The sequence below is a fragment of the Letharia lupina genome (genome assembly GCF_014066315.1).
Source record: "Letharia lupina isolate WasteWater1 chromosome Unknown contig_22, whole genome shotgun sequence".
Lineage (NCBI taxonomy): Eukaryota > Fungi > Ascomycota > Lecanoromycetes > Lecanorales > Parmeliaceae > Letharia > Letharia lupina.
The window spans coordinates 940,561-954,366 of record NW_023502991.1 but is presented as its reverse complement, the minus strand read 5'-3'; the positions used below and the strand labels follow the sequence as shown (position 1 = coordinate 954,366).

Genomic DNA, 13,806 nt, shown 5'->3' with positions numbered 1-13,806 from the left:
TATACAAAGCCAGCAGTGCTACCTCACGTATTTTGAAGTTGGATATCTAGTACTATCTTAGCACTCAATTCTCGCCGCTAGAAGGTGGCTGCATAAGCAGAATACTTACTCGGATCATCAAGAATTGCACCATGCTCCGCAGGCAACATAGCCCCCTTGGGAGGCTTGTTCTTGCTCTTGAAATCATCACAGATGTCCTCCATCTTCACCCACTTGACACCCGGCTTGCTGCTAATATACTCGATCAATCTCTCCAGCATGAAAATCACGTGTGGATGGCCGCTGACGTCCGGATGGATGGTCACTGGGAAGCAAAAGTCGTCGTATTCTCTGTAAAAGAAATCGAAATGATCTCTCCATAGGTCCTCGACGTCCTTTGGGTTCACCCAACCGTGGGAGTTGGGTGCCTTCTTGATAAACATCATTGGGGGGAGGTCGTCAAGATACCAGTTGGCTGGGATTTCTACGAGACCAGTGTCAGGGCCCTTCTCCAGCGGCTTCATCCAGTGGTCGGGGTGTTTGCTGTAGTCGATTGGGGTCCATTTGTCGCCGGTGCGGAGGTAGTAGGGTAAGCAGTCGTGGTGGGAGAAGCTGTGATCTTTTATAGTGTGAGCAGACGATATCTCAGGATATATACAGCCATTTCCTGGGCCACGGGGTGCGGACCGTATTCTACGCCGTACTTGAGCATCAATTCCGCACCCTCCTGGCTCGCTTCCCACCACTAAATGTTTGAAGAGTCAGAATGTCTCTTTTGGACTGATCTCAAGTCGTGAGACAGGTCCTAGGAGTCTTTCATTCCTGCGACGATTCTCGCGACTCGAAATGCAGTAGGTTCAGAACGAAATTGCTCAGAGAAGGATAACTTACGGGTGCTACGTTCCCTCGTGGCGGCTTCCCGCAGAACTTAGTGAGGTCTTTGTAGGTTTTATCCAAGATAGCGTGTTGCTGTTCAAGATTCATCTTCACGGGGTTCTCATGCGAGTAGCCGTGGAGGCCTCTGCGAAGGAATCTATTCAGCACCGTAATCCTCCGCTAAGTGGTATTGTTCCCATACATCTCATGCCCTGCGTCTCTTATCATTGCACATTCCTCCGGGAAAGTCTCCAGCGAGTGTCCAGGAATGAACCAGGTGGTCTTGATTTCGTATTTTGCAAATAACTTCAGGAGTCGGCGAACTCCAACCGTACCGGCGAAGAGACCTTGGACCAGTCAGCGTATTACTTGCCCATGTATATCAGGGACTTACACACCTCTTGATATATCACTCGTAGAGTCTTCTCCACCATATGAACCCAGCCATCCGGCGACAGCGTCGATATCAACGGATATGCAGCAGAGTGCCTCTGCCATTATGAGCGGACGGGACACCCGTTGAGAGACGAATCTTACGTTTCTGGGCCATGACAGCGACGGCGGCGTATGATGAGCTCTCGCGGAGAGCCTTCTACAGCGGTGTCTCCCATGCTTCCCCAGCTCCGAGAGCTTCTTATCAGTAACTGACGTCGGAGCGTTCCCCGCCGTGTGGGGTAAGTACGGCGGACCACGGCTGATACTACGACAAAACCAAAACCACAATTAAGAAAATGTTATAGAACCCCGGAGCGATATTAGCTATAGCCGGTTGAGGGTCGGGGGTTTAAGGACGCTTGGATCCCCCATCAAAAAATCAGAAACTTGATTTTTTCAGAGGGTCGCTCGGGTAAAAGTCACGTCGAAGGCGGGCCCCGAAGCCGAATATTTCGGGCAGGACGCCCTATACAAATGAGATTTTTCGGGTAGAACAGCTCTGTTCCAATAAGGATATTTCGGGTAGAACGCCCCAGGGCAAAGCCCAAGCAGAGCCCGGGAAAGAAACCCCCAGGCCGGCCAAAATAGGCCTTTGATTTATGTGCGCTAAAGGCGGGGCCACAGGCCCGGAATACAGCCCCATTCCCACATTATACCGACGTGAAGGCGGGGCCATAGGCCTTTCACTTGGTAGCCCATGTGGGCAAAAAGCCCCGCAAAGAGCGGGCATTTAGGAGTCTTCGGGGGAGTAAACCCCGAAGCACAAGGCATATTGTCCTTAAAATCGTGGATCCTTCGGGGAAAGAGTCCCCGGAATATTGCGATTTTTGCACTATCTTCGAAGCTCGAGAACAAGCCCCCTAGAGGGGGAGGCATTATTAACAGCAGCCCCCACGGGGGCCCTGCGACGTCCCTACGGGGCCCTATTTAGGTCCAAATAGGGGTATCTGGCTATTCAGCGCAGACACCCCCGAGACCAGTCTTTTTTAGCTGAGTTACTAAACAATATCCGAACTTAAAGTTTCTCACAATATAATACCGAATTAATTGATATATAAAGCTCTAGCTTTATATGGTGTTGGAGGTTTTTTTCACCAATAGAACCGTATTTTATATGCAAAACAGCCTTATATGCCAGTAGTGCTTTACTGCTGTCGCCGCTAGTTAGTAAGCTGAGAATTAGGGGATAGATAGCGTGTTATCTACCAAATTAGTACGCGCAAGGACGTATTTCTCCACCTATTTACCTGCTACGAGGCTATGAAGGACGATCCCGAGTTGGATACGTGAGGATGACGAAGAATGGTGGATATAACAGTCTAGTATATGTAGAATGGGTGTGGAATGGCTGGATCGTTTGTGTAGAATGGGTGTGGAAAGGCTGAAATAGTAAGACTGGGGTAACTGGAGTGGGTACTTGATTGGCTATATAGATGACTAAGTAATCTTTGTACCCTCTCAGAAATACCAGCTTTATATGACCAAACCCCCAGTTGTTTCAAAATGGTCATTTAGAACCATACTTTATATGCAAAACAGCCTTATAGTCAACTACAGCTTTATATATCAATTAATTCGGTATACAGGGCTGGCGCGGCCCCTCACCTAAATTAGATAGGGCCTAAAGCTTAGTGTATAGATCGTACGCGGGAGGTTGTATTAGTATAGACGGGGGACTGTCGGAGGGGGACTGTCCGGAGTCAAGTTGTTTAAAGTTCCTCTGTTCTGCTTGCTAGCATGTCTTAGTATCAAACGTCGTTCCTGTCTAGGCTTTGGGCATCATCATCGGTGCCGGTTGCATCACTCGGCCATATGGGATCGCTGTAAATGCTGAAAGATCAATCCCGATTCCTTCCACCTCTCATTGGTGCGGGAGCTGATCTTGACATCCTGATCATTTGTTCAATGTAAGTATGAAGCTAAAAATCGAAAAGGTCTATATGGCATCTCATACTAGTGCTAGTATAATGTCTGCGTAAGCTCAGGTCGACTGGGAATTGATTGGCCGACCCTCGATGTCTGAAACAGTGCAGGCCTATCTACGCGCAGTTGGATGTTCCAGAACCCAGCTGTGCAAGTGAGTCGCAACAATTCACTTTCTGCCAATCGTCATGGTCTCAGACTCCGCGAAAACATGTGCGGCGCGGAGGATTGTGGCTGTTAAGCGACCAGAGCATTTTCGAGAAACACTTCAAGCGGACCTGAAGCGGGTCGCCTAATTCTCCTAACGCCAAACTTTCTGCACGATCTATGTACCTAGGGGAAAATCCAGTGTTAGAGATTTGTGGAAGTGTGGAATGGTAGCGAGAAAGCTTGCTGGCCTTGTCTGAGGATTTTGACGATTAGGGATGACGATTAGGGATGACGATTGACGACGTTGCGAGAGGGACGAACTGTGGCGGCCTTTTCCTAGCCAGTCCTTTGCCGTGTTCAGCAACATGTTTGATGTATCAGCGTCCCAGACACGTCCCTTCATTTTGTTTACTGCTTTCCTCCCGTTCTCTGAACTCCCAATATCAAGATGTCAATCAGTTCAGCAGAAGCCGCATACCAGCTTGCTCATGCCCACCAAAGCAAGACAGGCCAGCTCATCGGTTCGACTGCCGCACTTTCAGCTTTAGCGACAGTGCTGGTACTTGCGCGCTTCATTACCAGAGTACACACAAAAGTTGGTTTGAAGGCAGATGATTGGGCTATTGTGATCGCCTTGGTTTGTATCCAGCCTCGAATGCCGAAAAGCGATCGGAGAGCTGATCAGTCTCTAGCTCATTGCCTGGGGAGAGTTCGTGACCAATGTCATATGTAAGTCTTCCTACTCATAGCTTGAGCGTAGGAGTCTGATTCAAGGTTAGGCGGTCACAATGGGCTGGGAAGGCACCTGATCACAGTCACGCCGAATGAAGCCATCGTTCTCGAGAAGGTGAGTCGATTCCATCTACAACGAAAGGTGCTGATGCAAGCTGACGGGGTAATCTTCCCAGGCCCTTTATGCGAACGTACTCGTCTTTCCGATTGCCATCTGCATCATCCAGCTCTCGATCCTCCTATTCTATGTTCGCGTTTTCACCCTCCGAGATGCTCGATTCAAGATTGCGCTGCTGGTGTGCGCTGGTTTGTCGGTTGGAGTCTGCGTGTCACAAGTCTTTCCCACAATATTTCAATGCTCGCCCATTGCATATTCCTGGAACAAAGCCATCGTAGGAGGGCATTGCATCAATGTACACGTCATGTGGATTGCCCAAGACATTCTTTTCCTTGTCTTGGATATCTATGTCGTCGTACTCCCGCTGCCTATGATCTGGAATCTCCAGATAACTAGACCGGAGAAGATTGCTGTCAGCGGCATGTTCCTTCTGGGGTCCTTGTGCGTTCTACTTCTCCCTGCAAAAAAGTGCCTTGGCTTACGGGTAACAGCATCGCCGTGGTGAATTTGATCAGACTTCCACAATTAATTTATGTCGGGCCCGATGACCTCACGTGTACGTGCGAATCTTCCGTTTTTGACGAGTTGATTTGACTAATTTGGGCCACCAGACTCCGACGTTGGCGCCGCTATCTGGTCACAGGCCGAAGTGTGCTTAGGTATCGTTGCCGCGTGTCTACCTTGCCTCCGACCACTTATGTTCCTCCTCTTCACTTCTCTGAAGTCAGGATCCAACTACCTGTCCTGGCGACGATCAAAGGCCACAGGGTCATACCAGATGCATTCGGTTCAGAAAAGAGACTCAGGCAGATCAAGTGCTGAGCAAAGGTTGAGTGCTTTTGCAACTGAAACATGGAAGTCTCATCCCATTGCTCAGTGTGATGATACTTATCAAGGGGAAAGGATCGAAAAGGCTGCAAGTGGAGGTTGGAAGGGAGGTAGTTCTGGCTCAGATGAGGTAGATACGGATTTGGAAAAAGGAATTTGGAAAAGAATCTCACTGGAAATAACTAGAGATACAAGTAAGCAAGGGTAGGTAGTTTCGTTCAAGTTCAAGTATGTCATAGGGCCATGTATAGTCGGGTATTGCTTTCCTGAATCAGAGGTTACCTCGCAAAATTAAACTCCGTGCAAGTATATTGTTCCATCTCGTCACCAGTAGTCTTGATCTTAACGTCAGATCCTAAACAATTGCCACTTCAACCGATTTCATCGCTAAATTTAGCTATCCTTGCCATGTTCTCCTTTGCGGGATTTGAGTGGTCCACTAGCCGCTATGCTTCTGCGCATTGGCATAACCCACTGAGCACAGATTGTATAGTGCGCTTCAATGCTGTTTTGGGGACCTAGTAGAGCTAAAAAGGACTACGGATATATTCAGCTTAGCGAGTGGTCTTTGCAAATGCTATTGCATGGGAAGGGTTCTTACCTCTCAATAACGTGCACAACACCGTTCGCAGTGAGTATGTCAGATTCGATGATACGTGATCCATTGACAAAGATTGCCCCATTTGCGTTGGTGGTGACGAAAAGCCTCGTCTTTCCAGTTGTGAGAAAGTTTGTCCCAGCAGTCAAGGCAGTAGAGTATAGTACCGGTCCAGAAACAACGAAGTTTCCGGCGATTTGAGGCGAGGCAATCGAAATATTGTTAAGAGCTGAGTTCTGGGGCGCAAAGACTGTGACATCGCCAGAGTTCTGAATATTGGGGAGGAAGCTAGGACTAGGACCTTTCTCGCTCGCTTGAATGATACCTGCGATAGCATCGATGCTCAGGACAGTGCCAGTGTTTCCAAGGGAATATGGCGGCGCCATTGGGTGATCTACGATATGAATGATACCACCAGCAAAATCGAGATCCTGTGTCTTGTCAGCGGTGCGACCTCACTGTGCTCATTGAGATACGTGCGGGTATGAGGACATTGGACTTGAATCCAATGCCCGTTCCAACGTAGAACGCGGTCTCGTTGCGAAACACCTCGATATTCTGTCCTGCAGTGACGTGCTCATACTGCGTGTCGTTGAAGCGAGTCCTCATGAAGGATGTCCCGTTAAAGGACGTAGAACGATGGAGGCCATCCAGTTGGAGATACTGAAATAGATCGCTGTTCAATGCTGCGCTTGTTACGCTGGCGGCTTCGATCTGTCCGGCTGCACCGCTTGGCGGTGGTGTAGCTTCAAATTGTTGAAAGGGAGTATTGAGAGACAAGAAAATAGTCACAGGATTGTCTACTGCGTTAGCCAGTTGCTGGGAGGCTCTTGTATCATTGAAGATGTAGGCGGTGTTGAGGGAGATGAATGGTAAATATTGCGTGGTCAACTCGTGAAACGTGAGATTCGTTGGTATCTGCGCCATGCTAGTAGCTGCCATTGCAAGTGAGAGAGCAACATATCGATACATCTTGAGCCTTGACGTGAGTTTCAAGAGGTGGTTATCTCTGTTAGCAAGGTACTTATGGAAAAGTACAAGTAGAAGAACGCTTTACCTTATATAGTGGCTTCCCCCGCATATTGCCTTGGTGAAGCCGCCATACAATGAGCGCGGCTCAAGCGCGTGATCGGTAAGAATAGGCCTTGCGATAGCGCAGACACGCGAAGTCCCAACACTAACAAGGTCGGAAAGGCCACAAGTCTCCCCAATCAGCTGAGAGCATCTAATGGAACCTATGGCCTTGGACTCGGAAGACGACTGGCGTGTGCTTCAAGCGGCGAAGCTTTCCAATAGCAGTGTAATCTGCTTGAAGCCATGCAATAAGGAAACGTTGGTGTATGCGTCCGTGCAGAACCACAAAAGTCCACAACAACCACAATAAACACGTTGCTGAGACATTTGATGGACTAAGAATGGAAGAAAGAGCAGGAAAGAAAGAGCAGGAAAGAAAGAGCTTAGGAGGCATTTGGAAGTTAGGAGATGGGCGGTTGTCGGTTGAGGGGTAAATTTCGGTCAACCACGGCCTGTGCTCTTTCTTAACTCTTGGAAACCTCCTTACAGATAGGTGAGCCAGTTGGCGTTACATCACAAGTAGGGATTGCAAAGCTCATGCGAGGTTCCTCTATTTTCTGTCAACAGACTCCACTTCAAGAGAGTGAGAGGGAGACCGCAGACTTTGCCGCTAAACCAACTAGCGTGTCGAGCGCGTCTATTACTCCAGACGCGAAGCAACTATTCGTCCTCCAATTGATTTATTTCCCTTTTCCCCTTGCCCAACAGAAAGAGTGTTCGTGACTTCGTCGCTGCTTTACAATCTCCAGCCCGAACACCGGCAACCTGACTACACTCATCTACAAAGATGACGAAACGGAAGGTCCCTCGCCAATTGACCGCTTTCATCAAAGCTCCGAGGAAGAAATTCTACACCCTACTTTACTGAGTGGGCCTTAGACCACTGCAACTATGGATCTATTGGAAGCTGCTTCGACCTGTTACGAGTACAGTGGGAATCTGGCTATGGGAGCGCCTACTTTTCAAATTCGAGCCTCGTTCATGAGATTTTAAACATAGACAACAAGGCCCGATGATACAAAGGCGTGTGTCTACTGGTTGCATAGAAGCTTCTGCGCATACGAGTCATCCACATCATCGTTGGCCGTCTCTCCGACATCAATACTTCGGCGAGCCACCCGAACCACCATAAACCTTTTGACTTTCGAAGCCATCATCCTCGTCTCCTTTCCTGCTTAACGCCGGCTTCCTATTAGGCCCATTCTTCTGCACAGTCGACACCTCCCCTGCTTCTAGTACCTCTCCGACTTGGCTCTCGAACACACTCTTCAATCTCTTTACCCAGTCCAAATCGTCTACACTAGACAGATTTGTTGGACGACCTTCCAAGTATGCGCGCATATCCGCAACCTTCGAACGTGTGTCCTTGAAGATGGCCTTTTCAGCTTCGGTGGTCTTCATGGACCCCTCCAGTCGCTCCAGATCGTTGTCCACGTCCGACGAGGAATGCCTGATACTCCAGAAAGCTCCGTCTCTCCAATGATTCTCGTAGCAAGCTTGGATAATTGCTGCTTTCAACATTGCGATAGCGACGTGAGCAGCTTCACTTCTGCGAGATTTCTGCGTGAGGCTTTCCTTCCCATCCATGTTCGATGTTGCTGGCTACTGGTCGTCCACTCAGTGAGCTGTAATAGTGTAGCTTTGGAGGAGTATACAGGCTTCTGAATCTGGGTTGTTGCTTGCGGTGATGCGCTTGCTGGCCTGTGTATGATGAACGCAATCTCATCCGCTTGTGTGCATAGGGGAAGACCTTATGGTCATTGATTGATGTGGTTGATATTTGTGTTATACAATCCATACCGTTGTACCAGAGCCAATCGGCTTACGCGTGGTTCCGAGTGGCACACAAAGAGGCAACAGCCGGCGCCCCCAGTAAAGTCACATACTGCTCTCAATACAAGTTGTTTATTCCCAAGCTACCAAAAAAGATTCAAAGCGATGTTGGAAAACTTTCTATCGATAACGACAGACCGAATATACTCCCACACAGTCACCTCCTCCGGCTGTGTTCCTTGTCACCCTTTTCAAAAACCTCCTTCAACCTGTCCGACCATTCCTCCTCCTTCAATCTCTGCAACACTCTCACCACCATCAACGTATCTATCAGCACGACCTTCTCGTCCTTCGTCGTCAACGGTGAGACAATCATCTCTTCCAGGTCTTGAACCAAAGGTGTTTTGTCCTCGACGGGAGGCGCATCGTAGTAGCCAGATCCTCGGTTGCTGTAGCTTCCAGAGACTTCGATAATAGTCTTTTTAAGGCTCGATAGCATTAGGGCGGCTCGGTTTTGGGTTGTCATGGTGGATAGCGTTAAGGAGTTCAAAAAGATGATTCTGGACAGATTCGGGGATAGGTTCAGGGTAGGAAAAATTGAGTATGGGGACGGAAGTGCTAATGCAAGAGAAAACGGAGGAGAGGCGACTATATAGATAGTTTCTTGGGCTATCAAAGGTTTCTTCCAAAAACGCGGAGTGCTAAATAAAGCGTTCATCGTCTTTGATCCGAGAAGCCAATCTCGCTTTGAGAGCATTGGTCCCCCGGACAAAGAATGTCGCATTCACTTATGAACGAACCTGACGCCAAAATCGATTGACAAAGGTTCGTCTACTCCAAGGGTGGAACCGAACCGGCTGCCACGAAACACACGAACAGTACGAGCAAGACCACACCGCCTCTCTCTCTTTTCCCTCCGAGTCTTCTTCTGAGACCTCCAGAAACACACCGCACACCTCCCTCGCCAACATTTCGCCCACCTATGCTCTATCACGTCCCTTTTCTCAGCCCACCAGATAAGCATGCGCCCAGGCTCGTCACCAGCAGCCCCATCCATCTACGACTGCGAAGCCACCACCGAAGCGAACTCCGGATCCAGCCCAGGCCTCCACGGCCGAAAACACTCCGCGGACGGATGAGCTTCCAGCGTGTGACACCCCGCCAGCCTCTCCGTCGCGTTCGCCCGCCCCAGCCGCACCGTGCACTCCGACCCGGGCCCGCCGGAAATCGCAACGTCGAAGTCCTCGTCCGCCTCGCCGGAGACGGAGGTGCTGGAGTCGAGCAGTTCGTTGGCGAGGTGGGTGCGGTTGAGGGCGTGAGAGCGCATGGGCGCGGCGTTGTCGAGGCCGTATCGGACGTCGATTGGGGGATCGGAGGTCTCGGAGGCGAGGGCCGGGGCCGGTGAAGGGGGTGAAGATTAGGTTGGCTTGGACGTAGGTTGTTTGGCGGGGTTGGAGACGGCTGGTGGTGGGGTGGGCGAGAGTTAGGCGGTTGGTGGAGAGGAGGAGGGTGGGAAGCATGGTGGAGGGTGGATTGGTTGTGTGTTGTGAAGCTATACTGATTCATCTTTTTCGAGGTTCTTGATGTGTGAATTGTGAGGAATCTAGCGGACGTCCGTAGCTTTTGAAGAGACTCCCGTATCGATTTCTAAGGGGGGGAGAAAAGAAAAGAGCCTCGTGAAAGGCGAGACCAGCAATGAAGGTTAAGGGTCTTTGGAGCGGAGGATGCCGAGTGAGAGCATGCTTCACCATCTTGCTCTGTCTCACGGTAAACGAACTGGTTGAACCTCGAAGGAAAGTGATGCTGTTCATAACCCCCACAAAGGGTAACAAAGGAGACAATACTACAACCGTCAAAGGCAAGGACGGGCCGCCTTTGCCCATTTGGGACGCAGTCTTTGCAAATGTCACCGGATGGGTCCTGCTCCATGGAAAGTATGCCCAAGGTCGGTTTGACTAGATTGGGCGGTAGAGGCCATGCATTGCTTAGGACAGAGGACGGAGATGAATGCTCGCTGAGCCCTGATGACGTGGCGATATGGAATTCGATCAAGTCTGCGATGGTGGAACTTTTTGGCACAATGTTAGAAAAGAGAAGTATACTTTCACGCTCGACTTGGGCTCAATCGCAGACTTAGACATACCCGTGTTTGCCCACTTATTGCATTTTGTTTGTTCTAGCTCCACAACAGGTGATTTTGAAGAAATCATTTTGCAGACGAAGGCGTTTGAATTGTTTTAGAAATCATAATCTGACGCGAAATATTCCGGTCAGGGTTATTCTTGGGACAGATACAGCTGGGTCGATCATTTGTGAATGTGTAGCTTACTATTAGTATTGCATCAGTGGGTAAATTGCGTGGGTTGATAAATTCGAGCACCGCTCTAAGTGTCAAACGTCAAGCCACACCATTGGCCTCCCATCAACCTCTACTGCCATGGCGTCTCTTCCTCGTAGACCTCCCAGGAGTGTCTCCTTGGATGGTTGTTCGGGTTCCACTTGGATCTCAAGTTACTTCGCCGTGTTGCCGTGCATTCTTTGCTGCATTTTTGCTGGAATTTCCTGTTCACGGGTGTGCAACTGTCGCAGTCTTGGGGTATTTGCCCAGGAGGCACTTGTGGATATCTGGGACCGTGGTAAAAGGATCCGCCGTCGTCGAAACGGCCATTGCTCGGACGAGAAGGGACGCAGCCCATGTTGAAGAATTGTTATTGGGAACTGTGTGTTGATGCTCTCGCTCAGCGATTCGGTGCTGAGGGGTTAGAAGGTAGGGAACAGATGCTGAGAAAGAGAGGGAAAGTAAGAGAAACGAAACATGTATGACAAGCCGGAGTTATCCACGTTCTTCCATACTGGCTTCATACATGGCTTTGTCTTCAGATCCTTTGATCACGGTGCTGTCTTTGTCCAGGGTAGACATTACGCTGAGCTATGGACCAGGAACAATAAACTTTCTTACCATGAGCAAGAGTCTCCTACAACATAGTCATAGCTCTAGGTGAAGCTTGGGTCCTTCATCGCGAACTCTCACACAACATCAACCATTCTCAACTGCTATTGATGTGAGGTTGCACCACAAGGCGCTTAAAGCTCTCAATCGATTGGGTCAGTGGCGAATTGGTTTTCAGCTGCGCATCAAGATAGATGCAGCACCCCAGGCCCACTTTTCATGTGGCAGGACCCATCTTGTGACATGAACACTGTCGTGATTATCACAAATTGTGACACTTGCAGAAACTGCGCCCCACAGTAGTAAGGACTCTGTTACTGAACAGATCATTTCCGCCGCAATATCTGGGCTCACAGCCAGCGATCTTGCATCAGGTTAACAAGACCTACATAGTGGATGGCCGCTGTAATTCGGCAGCAAATCTGGCAATCACCCCAAACCCGGGTCTCGACGGAGAAGCTGACGTTTCTTGCACCATGCCCATGCCCTTTGTTAGATACTCGCGTCTTCTCTTTGTAGACTTGGTTCGAAGTCTTTGTTGGTAGGATACCGGTGGTGTCTTTGTACGAGACACAATGGCATTATCCACATACTGAAGAAAGGCGACTAAGCAAGAAGAGCACAAGGACGACTTTTTAGATAAATGGGACTTGAGCCAGAACACATACCACAATTCCCGTCGGACCAAACCCCTTTACCACCCATTCCAAATCTTTCGTGTTCAACATGCGTCTAGAAATCAACGCCGGCCCCATTATGATTAGGAGCAACGCTGATCTACCGTATATGAATGAAGTCCTCATCGCGCATCATCGGGCAACAGATATTGCATACCGTAAGGGGCCTGCTCACACCGTACAGCTGGTCGTCCCCACTGCCTCTCCCCCAAGGCCGCAAAGTGCTGTTGTACGGACCCTTCGATCGACTAGACCTCGGTCAAATGCATACTCGAACTTACGTGCAGCATACGGACGGGTCGAGAGCACAGACACTGAGGCGTATTCGGAAGCCACAAAAGCCGAACACAGCAAAATGTCTAGCTATGTTAAGCACGGAGAGGAGTGGTACATCCAACGCCAGTCTCGAGTGAGTTACGATGACGACCGCCCCAGAGACGGGGGCCTTCGCGCCACTGATTTCGACGACATGAACAGCGAAGATACGCTCCGTGGAAATTACGACAGCGAAGATATTGCTTCAACAGTAGTAAGGGCCCACAGGACACTCTGCGCCGCTGACTTCGAAGACAGTGAGGACGAGGATTCTCTCTGTGATGATGACGACATCAGGGGTCTCAACTTGGAGGCAGATACCCGAAGGTTCAACTGCAACAAGGTTTTAAGAATCCCTAGAGAGTGTCCGTTGAAGACGATACAGCTTCGCATACAAGAAAGTGTGCTGAGAGATATCATCCAACAAGCTCTCAAGGCAAGCAGAAACGGTAAATTCGACTCTACCATTTTCAGCAAGGAGGATCCAGAAGAGATAGACTGGGTGCTCGAAATGATTCTTGAATTGATGGAACTGGTACAAACCATGATTGATGCCGGGACGTTCCAAGGAGAGGAAGGCCGCGAAATTCAGATGATACTGCAAAACAACTTTTTCACGCTAATGAGAAAGGCGACACGCCCTTTCCGTCCATCAGGCATCAGTGTTGTGGAGGCCGAGCTGACCCAGTGCCTGGAAGCCTTTCGTCAAATGCGATTGAGATTGCTGCAGGAAAATCCGGGCATGTCTATGGCAGAGATACTCAGGGAGAAGAGCCTTGACATCAGGCCTCGATAGGATTGACTCATCAACACTGAGCTAATTTCGACAAAGAGAGCAATTACGGCAAGGGTGAGGAGACACTGGGTTGATGTATAGAGCGAGAGCGGTTGGGGAGAAGGTGAGGAGAGTTTGGGTATTTGGTCGTTCTCTGAGTCAGTACACATAGATTGTTGTGATGGTTGATACCGTTGAGGTCGTACTTGTCATGATAATTGATACCGTTGGAATGGGAAAGTGAATTTCTGATGAATTTCTGACTCGAGTTGACCGACTCGAGTTGACGCCTTCATGTTGCTTGAGGACAACTTGGCGCCTCCTAGAGATGGACAAGCTGTAAGATATAACTTTCGTCTTTCATATCGTCTTCCCTGGCTGCAAAGCAAGAGGTTGACGAAAAACCAGGCAAGCTGTCAGAAAGAAAGAAAAGCAGTCGTCACGCAGTCGTCAATGTTAGCACCATTGGCATCATTTAATTCTGTCAAATCCTGGGTGTCAAGCGGAAACGAGTGGCATCGGATATGCAAAAGCAGCCTAAGCAAATTGGTTTCCCAATGAGGAAGACCCAGATCCGTACCGCCATTTGATCTTATGGTGATG

The 13,806-nt window shown here is 49.4% G+C and overlaps 5 protein-coding genes across 5 annotated transcripts; 2 read left to right on the top strand and 3 right to left on the bottom strand.

Annotated features, from left to right (window-relative positions):
- Nucleotides 1-23: 23 nt before the first annotated feature.
- On the bottom strand, nucleotides 24-1,405 carry HO133_005939 (uncharacterized protein; the record flags this gene model as incomplete). The annotated part of the gene is made up of 7 exons (XM_037296842.1): nucleotides 24-46; nucleotides 110-598; nucleotides 667-724; nucleotides 871-1,000; nucleotides 1,058-1,202; nucleotides 1,254-1,346; nucleotides 1,393-1,405. The coding sequence occupies 7 exons, from the start codon at nucleotides 1,403-1,405 to the stop codon at nucleotides 24-26; spliced, it is 951 nt and encodes a 316-aa protein (XP_037148023.1).
- Nucleotides 1,406-3,811: 2,406 nt separating this feature from the next.
- HO133_005938 (uncharacterized protein) lies at nucleotides 3,812-4,718 on the top strand (the record flags this gene model as incomplete). Its single annotated transcript, XM_037296841.1, has 4 exons — nucleotides 3,812-4,000; nucleotides 4,056-4,092; nucleotides 4,143-4,210; nucleotides 4,272-4,718. The coding sequence occupies 4 exons, from the start codon at nucleotides 3,812-3,814 to the stop codon at nucleotides 4,716-4,718; spliced, it is 741 nt and encodes a 246-aa protein (XP_037148022.1).
- Nucleotides 4,719-5,568: 850 nt separating this feature from the next.
- Nucleotides 5,569-6,611, bottom strand: HO133_005937 (uncharacterized protein; the record flags this gene model as incomplete). The annotated part of the gene is made up of 3 exons (XM_037296840.1): nucleotides 5,569-5,578; nucleotides 5,643-6,070; nucleotides 6,120-6,611. 3 exons carry the CDS (start codon nucleotides 6,609-6,611, stop codon nucleotides 5,569-5,571), a joined length of 930 nt encoding a protein of 309 aa, XP_037148021.1.
- Nucleotides 6,612-7,811: 1,200 nt separating this feature from the next.
- HO133_005936 (uncharacterized protein) lies at nucleotides 7,812-9,012 on the bottom strand (the record flags this gene model as incomplete). Its single annotated transcript, XM_037296839.1, has 2 exons — nucleotides 7,812-8,315; nucleotides 8,746-9,012. The coding sequence occupies 2 exons, from the start codon at nucleotides 9,010-9,012 to the stop codon at nucleotides 7,812-7,814; spliced, it is 771 nt and encodes a 256-aa protein (XP_037148020.1).
- Nucleotides 9,013-12,162: 3,150 nt separating this feature from the next.
- Nucleotides 12,163-13,224, top strand: HO133_005935 (uncharacterized protein; the record flags this gene model as incomplete). The annotated part of the gene is made up of 1 exon (XM_037296838.1): nucleotides 12,163-13,224. The coding sequence occupies one exon, from the start codon at nucleotides 12,163-12,165 to the stop codon at nucleotides 13,222-13,224; it is 1,062 nt and encodes a 353-aa protein (XP_037148019.1).
- Between the last annotated feature and the right edge of the window lie 582 nt (nucleotides 13,225-13,806).